Source organism: Buceros rhinoceros, unplaced genomic scaffold, assembly GCF_000710305.1.
Source record: "Buceros rhinoceros silvestris isolate BGI_N320 unplaced genomic scaffold, ASM71030v1 scaffold1604, whole genome shotgun sequence".
NCBI classification, from domain to species: domain Eukaryota; kingdom Metazoa; phylum Chordata; class Aves; order Bucerotiformes; family Bucerotidae; genus Buceros; species Buceros rhinoceros.
Genome location: NW_010409799.1, coordinates 16,833 through 26,617, shown reverse-complemented (window position 1 = coordinate 26,617; position 9,785 = coordinate 16,833). Strand labels below are relative to the sequence as shown.

Sequence of the window (9,785 nt, the reverse complement as noted above, 5' to 3'; positions counted from 1 at the left end):
CGCTCTTCACTAAAAGCTGTTGAAACAGGCTGGACAAACCTTTGCCAGGTATATTTAATGCTGTTAATGAAGAAAGATGGACTGGCTCAGCCCTTAGAGTCACTACCTTTATTTGGGGGTTCTGTTTCTTTAAAATAAAATCATTCAATGGGACTTAGTAGATCATCTTTGTCCCTGACTTTGTTATCATAACTTCTGTGGGATTCAATAGCAAAATGTAGATGCAATGCTGAAAGGAGCTTCAAAAATCGTTGTAGATATTGTTCCCAGGGAGTCTGGAAAGTATTTTTTACTCTAGGGAGTGAAAATAAAGCATCTTAATAGAAAGAACCTATCCTTTTAAACTGATAGTTACACTAACAGTCATACTTCCTATTCCCCGCACTTTTCAATATCAAATTTCTCAGCTTTGGCACAGAGATTGGCACTACAGATCCCTTGATATTTCAGTGCTCTTTTTGGCCAGCAGTTGCATTTCTAGGGAATAACTCATCTTGCAGATCTAGTTTCAGATTTTCATGAAGGTCTTCAGAAGTGATATATGAAGCTTCTTTCTTCCAGGATAATCTCTGGCTTTCTGCCTGCAGTCATGACACTGACATTGGTAAACACCTGAAGCTCTGAAAAGAGAGAAAAAAAATCTCTTTCTGAGTCCTGATTTAAGGTACAACCTTAATGAGGGAGCCATCCCACTGAAGTTCATAGGGTTCAAGCATAAAACGTGTATATGGCCCTGAAGAGCACTACTGATTTCAGCACAAGACCACACATTCTAGAAAGTGGTTTTCCACTATTAATTAAAAAATAGGATTGTCAAAGGCTAATCATTTTCTCTCTGAAGCTACAGTGAGTTCTCTCACTATTTACTTGCAAAATCCTGCCCAACCCAACCGCTAGCATGGGCTGTCCCCACTGCCCAAGACAAAGGAGTTGTAGCCTGTCCCCCAAACATACTCTCTCTTTGCTTCAGCACATTCTTGCCTTCGCTTCCATAACCAACCCTCCAATCTTGGCTGCCAAGAGCTTCAAACAGCTTCAAAAAATAAAACGTTTATGAAAAAGAGGTATGCAGAGGAGAAGATGGACTAGCCCCTTTTGCTTAGGCTGCATGCAGTATGTGGTTTCCTCCCATCTGGGCATTCGTGCAAAGAGAAGCACCAATCTGTGCCTGTGGCCAAAGCTCATCTAGCTGGCCTGGAGAGTCCTGGCTCGTCCCTTTCTGACTGAGCGTGCTTAGGCAGTGACACAGGGTGCTCCTGAGCTCTGCCATCTGGACAGTATCTGCATTTTTCCCGTGGAGCTCTTTACCAAGTATGACTACAAAACAGGATGTTTCTCAAATATGAAAGGGAAAAGGCCAAAGATTTGAATTTGTCTTTTGCAAGAGAAAGAAAGAGGAAAAACAGTAGTTCCAGCATGTGCTTGCTAAGAAAGAGCTACTTCATGGCACTGGGGCAGCCCTGATTTCTTTGTACCGTGGAGTAACACGGAGGGGAGTGCAATTCCTCGGGAGTGCAATTCCTCAAGAGTGCATCAAACAAACCTCACCACCACCTCTTGACTCTGTGACTTTCCCATTTGCATTTCCTACACCATCTCCCTGGCACCACAGTGTACACCCAACGGCACAGCACGGCCACGCCATAGGTGGCGATTTGCCATGTACCAGCAATCAAACCAGCAAACATGCACAATTGGCAAGGTTTTATCCCTGCGGACCTGATCCATTCACCCATGAGCACAGGGCATGCCAGTGAGGGTGGGGGTTCATTTTCAAGTGTTCCTGCAGGAAATTTGAGTTACTAAAAATATTATGAAGCTCTGACTGGAACTTGGGACATATGTTTGTTAAATCCAGAAAACTCAGAGGCGAAAATTTGATTTGGTCTATAAACATTATTTTCTTTCCCTGGTCCTATATTAAAGTCATTCTGCATCATATCCCAAACAAAAACCACATCACATGTGATAATAGACACGCTGAATTCCAAGGAAAATATCTGCAGCAATAGTCTCTAAAATATTTCAGATTGAAGTGAACTGGGAAGTGAGCCCTTTTCAACTTATTTTTTATAGTAACCTAGAAACAGGGAAATTTTTTTTAGATTAGAAATTCACATTCATTTTGTCATCATGATAACTGGTATGGTCATGGAACTGTGAGATTCCAGCAATCTATAAGCGCAAGCTGGCATCAGTTGTTTTTTCTGACAAGTTAAATTTATGAGGTTATTGTTTGCTTGTTTTCTTCATACCTAATTACAAATTTGCATAAAAGTGGTCTTAGCTAAAACTTCAAAAACTGTCAGTTTGATAGTGCTCACAGTAAACACCCTTGAGGCTGCCAAGGAACAAACCAGCTAAGCCTGGGAAGAGCAAAATTGATATTCCTGGTACTCATGAATGAAAACCAGAGTAATTTTCATTAAAAACCAACCCTTCTCGGTAATTTCTAATACTCCTATACTGGACAAACCAAATAAAAGCAAAACTATGTATACACATACTTTAGTTTCTTTTAAATATTCACATGATAGACTTCACAGATGGTTTATTAAGAAAAGTGTTCCTATAAGCGAACTCTTTTGAACAGTTGCCTATGGAAGCCCTGTGACTGGAATAAGCTAAAATTAAACTGGAAGAAATCTGGAAGAGGAATCATTTTGCACTTGCCAGAAGATACACTGGAAAATGATGACTCTTCCTAATTTATAATTCTGCAGTGTGTGATCCCAAGATGAGAAAACAGACATACTGTTCTAGATACAAAGACTGTATCTAGAAATGTCGCATTGGAATAGAATTCTATTTGAAGTAATCATTTCAACATTACTTTAGAACAATGATGTAATTTTCCAGGAACGGATGTTGTAGCCATAGAAATCCCAATGACCTAAGCGAAAAGCCAGGATGGAAGGAGCGGTGAATGGCCATCATTCATTGTCTGCTCCTCTTCTGCCCTAGTGTCAGCCTCACCTGTAACATCAGCTATTAAAGTCACTCTATTGTTCCAAAAAGGAGGTGGCAGCAAGATTCCAGGTTTAAACTGGCAAAACACTATCCAATCCAAATAAGAGATCGTAGAATTAGTTTTCGTTCCCTACCTGTTGAAAAAAAAAGTGGTTTTGGACAAACAAACCATCAAAATTAAATTAAGCACGTGGCTGATAAATGAAGTACAAAAGAGCGTATGGAATAAAACCCTGGCTACCATAGGTACTTTAAAGTAGTGTTGGCTTCTGTGCACTGTTATTACACATCCTTTGCTGAAAACTGTATACCCTTCACGATTTTGAACCTCCTGTGTGTTTCCTCATATTTTCAATCAAATTATTACATACTGGAAATATGCATAAGGGAAATTATTCTACACATTTTATGGTGTGCTGTTGCTTGTAGCAGTAATTGAAGTACCTTTTCCACTTATGAAAGTACTAATTTTATTTGGTTTTATTGCTTTTCTAGATGCAATTATTTATTTAGTGTGTTTTGGCTTTATTAAATTATGTTTACTATAGGAACATCATAAAAATGTATGAAAGCAACACATCAGCCACTACTGCCCAATGACTTGTTTTGGGGAATCCAGTGTTATTTTTCATATCCAAACATAATAAAATAAAGTAAGAATAAAGAGATAATCTACACTGGAAAACAATGCAATTTTGAAATAATATAATAAAACACCTGGACAATATGATTTCATAAATCTTAGTTCTAAAATTTACATGAGCTGGGCGTTGGGGTGGCTATTTTAGGACATGAGGCATTTTCTAAATGGAAACATAACATGAAATACAATTAAATAGCAAAGGGGAAAACATATACAGATTTAGTTTGCCCTGAGCAACTGATTTCTACGGAACAATGAAAGTATTTCTACTTCACAAGTTGCGCTGGGTCAGTCTTAGGGAATGAAGAGTTTTACTCTGGCAGTGACCAACAGCTTGGTTGTAAAGTTGCACCAGAGTCATTTTTAGGAGCCTTTTCACATGCAGTGTATCATTCTGCATTGAGGGTCTGAGGTGGCACCTGTCGAAGTTGGCAGCAAAACTCCCAATGCCTTCAAATAGAGGCTAGATGTGCTTCGTACACTGAGGATAAAAATCTTCCGCATCTGCTGGTGGTGTTGTGATGTACAGCCTCAACTCAGCTCTTGTGCACCCTATTGAATAGATGGGCACATTCAGTTCTGAAATCTCAAAAGGAATCTTTAACATGTCCTAAAAGGCAAAACCAACTTAAATGCCTAGAAACTGAGGCTAATACCCTCAGCCTAGAAATAAGAGTGGAATATAAAAATTAATTAAGTATCAGAGCAGTTGATCAAGATATTTTCCTAACTCTTTAAGCCAAAAGCCAGGATAGGACAGATGTCTTTCTGAACATCGTGGTTCAGTTCAGTCCTGATACATGAACAAAGAAATGTGATTTTATTTCTGTTACATATGAGATCAGGCTGGAATCCACATGAAGTCCTTTTACATCATTGCACCAGAGAATTCAATGAAATATAACATTTTCTGTGTAGTCAACAGTGGAGCATTCGGTAGTGAATGAGGACCAGGAGCTGAGATGAAATAGGACTACCCATGCAAGATGGGGAGGGAGGGACGACCATGTGAATAATCAAATGCAAAGATGACAGTCCTGCAGACAGCTAGCCCTGCCAATGGCCTTTACTCACATGCACAGATCAACTGACTTCAACGACACGGCTTGCAGCAGCAGCTGCACAAAGTATTTCAGGATCAAATCTGCAAAGAAGAAATAAGATTAAATTAATGCTGGAAAAGTGGAAGCTGATCCACCCAGAGGGAAACAATCTGAAATGCACAGTGTAAGCAACTGGCAAGGCAAAATGAGAGGACTGCAGAGCAGTGCAAAAGACAGGAAGCAGGGGAGCACAGGGACTGATTTCAGAGGATATTAGATGTTTATCTTTTTAGCCAGAAGACAATATAATAATTATTCAAACACATTTCAAGGAAACAGGAATCATTTATGTTAAATCAGGAAGAAATAAATAGCAGTGAATAAAACATAAAGGAAACTCTGGGCATTGAAAAATACTGACAATTTCTTCATGTATGGAAAATCTTGGTTTATGAACTTTGAGTCAGTTTTCAGTTTAAAACCAGAAAAGCCTTTCTTGATCTCAGAGATGCACCCTTTTCTCTGAGGTATAGTCTTGTGACTGCAAAAATGGATTAAATATTTCTTGTTTTCTTTTAATTGTCCTTTTTAGGCTTAAACTTGGGAACACTAGTTATATTCAGGTAGAACACAGCATGCAAGAAGATAGAGAACAAATTCTCCAGTTCTTCAGTTGCACAAGGCCTTAGCACTTTGCCCTTCTTCAGGGGGCACAGGTTTTAGTCCTCTACAGATGAACTGAAATCCCTTTCAAGTACTAAGGCCCCACGAATAATTCTGCAGCAACTCTCTTGTTTGTTCCTACATTTTCTGAGGGGAATTTGATATGAACAACCCAGTCCCAACTGAGGACCCGACATGCACAAAGAAACACCAGACAAGGCTTTCCTCCCCTGAGCCACCGCTCTGAGTCTGGATGAAGTCCTCAATAGCAGTAGGCAGCTCTTCCATCACCCACATGAAATATGTTCTTTAAATTTTCTTGATAACACCTCACCTAGCTAAGTTTTATAGGTTTAAGTCTAAAACTCAAGCCCTACAGTAGTACATCAGTTAGCTTTGGTGGTGACCTGAACTCATCTATAGCACGGCAGAAGTGGTGAAATCCCACTGGAATAACAGTAACTCAATCCTATCTATTTTTGCTGTCTTCTGCATATTTTCAACATGTTTTTTGGTTCTGTTAAGAAACATAATGAGAGGTACTGTGAGTGACTGTGATTACAAATGTAACTGGTCCAAGGTTTACAGCTGGGAAGCAAATCTGGCATACATATTTCAAATCGTGAAATCTGCAATAACTCACACACATCTTTAAAATTTGCAACATTGGAATTGTCAGATTAAAATGTTCAATGTCTGAGAAACAAGGAGAACTTGAAAATGAACCTGAAAATCCTACTATTTCCTGTTTCTTATTTTTAATATTATTTTTATTTCATCGTCTATGAATTAACTCTAGTGCAGACTAAACTGATTAACAGCATAGTAGAATTTGCATGTGTGGAAGAAGAAATACAGCCAATTCTGTAGAATATTTGCTTTCAGTGTTAATGACATTATAACTGTAATTTGTTGGTTCTGTTTCCTAGCCAAAAATCACAGAGGAGAGTTTAACATACGCTGAACTTGAACTTATGAAGCCGATGCAGGAAGCCAAAGGCATTCCCAATGCAACAGTCTATGCACAGATACTCTTTGAGGAGAACAAGCTGTAATAGTTCATCCCTGTATAAATGTCCTTTGCCTGTGTTCTATTTAATTCTTGCTGTGCTGTTTATTTATAAAGTCATACAAATGTCCTTATTTTTTTTTATTTCCATTCATGCACTTCTATTTTTCTATGAGAATTTTAAACGAAATGTAGTTGAAAGTAATCACAGAAAATCAGCTGGTCCTAACAAGTGTTGTCCCAGAGACACATTTCGTAGTGTTCGTCTCCCCTCTTTTAAACGGACTGAAGTTCCACCTTGGGCATTTTCAGTGCTAAACATTATTCCTTCTTTCATGGTGATGTGAGGAGTCTAGCTGCAAACATCAACATCTTGTCAAAGCCTCAGGACTACTTTCAGGATTCATGCATGTCAGCCTGCTTCTGAAGACAAAGACCACTGACCAGGAAATTTGTCAATTTAATGCTCTTTTTTCCATCAGAAAAATATTAGCTCAGTAAAGCTGAGACTTTTTTCTACAGCAACGGAAAAGCTAAATTTACTTTTTCTGCATTTTTTTCCCCTCCAGAAATAGTTATAAAAAGGTTTGTTTCTACTTTTTCAAATTCCCTTTCTAAATGACATTGTCTTTAAAAACTTACGTTACTTTCAGTAAAATAGTTCTTAAGTGCTTCAAGTCAAATAGTTCAAAATAATCCAAAGGAAACATTTGTAGTTAAACTCCAATGATTTAAGGAAGAGTATTTATAGCTTGGGAACATTTTACAGGATTTGATCTTTTTTTAATTCTGGTTTGGAGTAGGAAAAACTTGATAGTGAGTAGAAGACTTCAACAGAACCAGGACACTGCTTTTGGCCTTGATTTAGGTTGGTGCTTCCAAACCTGCAAAAGATTCCTCCTGTGGCCTGCATTACTGAGCTCCTAATCTAGAGGGGAAAAAAAATCACACAACTTCTCCTTTAGTATGGAGCAGACTCCATTGGTACCCTCCTCACTTACTCTGGAGTTATTCTTTGGAAAGACCAGAGCTCAGGAGATGGAAACGAGTCTCTTTCCTCATCTCTTGGTAAATGAGAAGGGATTCTTCCTTTTCCTTTGATACGTGTTTATGAAAAACGGACTATTCTGTGGCATCCTGGGCATTTCAGCCATGAAGGATGGCTGAACTGATGTTTACAAGCTCCTAAATCTCCAATGCCCAAATTCCATAAAAGCCCAGGAAGAGCTGAGTACCCAGCATGTGTAACTTTCGTCCTTGAGTAACTGCAGAGTTAATTGAGATGGAAAAGCATGGGCTCTTTAGCTCACCATCAGGCCATGGAGATCTGATACTTTGCATGTGCCAGAGCCTCTCCAAATCTGGGAGGGAGCCCCTTGACAGGCCACTCATTCAGTTCATGGATTTCGGAGTAGCACTTGCAGGCTTTGAGTTTTGAAATCCTAACCAAGGTGATCCAAGTTTCTTTCTCCTTTACAGGTCAGGCCTTTTTAATGAAACAGTAACTTCTCGCCAGGGCTCAGAGCGCAGCTGGGAACCATGGCAGGAATACTCATGCCCGTATACTCCTGTTACTGCATGGAGTGCAAGAGAGGAAGGGAGGGGTGACATTGCAGGGGTGAGGACATGCAACAGAGGGAGAGAGCACATCACGGCCTTTTGGAGGGTTTCACCAGAATAAGCAAGTCTGTATAAACTGCTTTTTAACTTTTTTGAACAGGGGTAGAGATTAGGCAACATACATAATCTGTTACTGTATAGCCAGGATGTGTAAAAGTAAAATGCAGTCACCTTCTTCCATGCTAGATAAAAATCTCTTGTATAAAAAGGAACTTAAGAAAAGATTGTTAGGCTGGCCATTATGTACTGTACTAATTCCAACTTTAATTCCTCATCAAAACAGTTCTTTCCAAAAAGAAAAGGCCAGCTTTTATGAGTAGATTTGTTAGTAATTATTAGTGTTTTTAATGTCTGCATTTGTGAGCTTTCAAGAAAATGTTTGCTTCACTTTTTCATCCTAGGAGTTTAATCACGCACCGAAAGGGCATGGTTATCTTTCCTTGTTCTCTGATTGGGTGACGGACTTTCAATGACAGTAATCAACTTACTGACCAAAATGAAATTGGTACTATAGAGTGATCAGACATTCAGGGATCACTTTTGGAAGAGCCAGAGTTTGACTGACTATTCAGAGAGGACATCTCTTATGCAGACACTGTAAGGAAAGCCTTAGGAAAGCCTGGAACTTAGTAGTGACTGCTTTGGAATTAAAAATCACACCCTAACACATTAATAAGTTGACCACTTTGTTGTGAAAAATTTCTGAAGTTTGGTGTATAAACATTCCTTTTACACAGAACTAGCCATTGTGCCCATGGTTCAGAAAACTCCCCTACTGTATTTTTATGCCCAGTATTTTAATGAACATAATTCTTTATGTATTAATACTCTGTATATTCTTGGTTTATATCTAATTCTCTAAAATAATGGTTAATTGAACTAAATAAATTACGGTTTTTGGTGAGATAAATTCTCGCAGTCTGCGTAGGTTTTGTTGCTTACTAGAGAACGATTTGAGGATATGTGTTTATCTCATAGTCAACATTTAGACAATCCCAATATGTGGGAATTGAATTTTTCATTCTGCAGAAAATTCCATGGTTTAAAAATGTTTTCCACTTATGACTGACTTTAGATGATGGCAGAATCCTGAAAGGCAACAGAGCAGCTGAGTGAAAGAAAGCCAGGTGATTCCTTAAGAGAGCACCAAGCTTCCTGAGCAATCTTCCTATGCCTTTTCTTATCCAGCGTCAACCTCGATTTAATAATGCCAGATCGTATTACTGGAGAAAGAAAACCAACATCCTTTACCTTGCAATTAATGATACATTTTTAAGTATCACTTGAAAGACTATGGAAAAAAAAAATTTCACTGAGTATGACGTGCTTTAGTGGGAGAAATGCAGAATAAGTTGGATTTGCCTCCTTCTAACAGGACCTGCAATGCCGATTTAATCTCTGGCGTAATGCCCTCTGGTTTAGCAGAACAACAGCAGACCTGAATGCGATGCACTGTTCTTTTATGACAGGAGCTCCTATGAAGACTCTTAATGCGTTATTAAGCAGCAGTTGGAGTCTGCTGAGTCATACTATTTGGTTGCTCCTTCTGTTGTCATTGGTAAAACATGGCCTAGCTCCTATGAAGACTCTTAATGCGTTATTAAGCAGCAGTTGGAGTCTGCTGAGTCATACTATTTGGTTGCTCCTTCTGTTGTCATTGGTAAAACAATTTTAACAAATACAGCTCTATCAGCCTTACACCGATTTAGTACCAGATTGTTAAATGTTAATGTACTGCACCCTATAGCTTTAAATAGAATTAAAGATGTTTACAGCTTTGGATAAATGCACCTTGTTCCCTCACATTAAATTTTATTACTAGAATCCTCCATCAGCG

General features: G+C 38.8%; 1 protein-coding gene across 1 annotated transcript in view; it reads left to right on the top strand.

The window, feature by feature from the left end:
- LOC104492744 (V-set and transmembrane domain-containing protein 4-like) overlaps positions 1–6,458 on the top strand; it is a 24,910-nt gene extending 18,452 nt beyond the window's left edge. Inside the window, exon 7 of the mRNA XM_010135334.1 lies at positions 6,249–6,458. Coding sequence (XP_010133636.1) covers positions 6,249–6,374 — 126 coding nt within the window. The 3' untranslated portion in view covers positions 6,375–6,458. The remainder of the gene's footprint in view (positions 1–6,248) is intronic.
- The last annotated feature ends 3,327 nt before the right edge of the window (positions 6,459–9,785 follow it).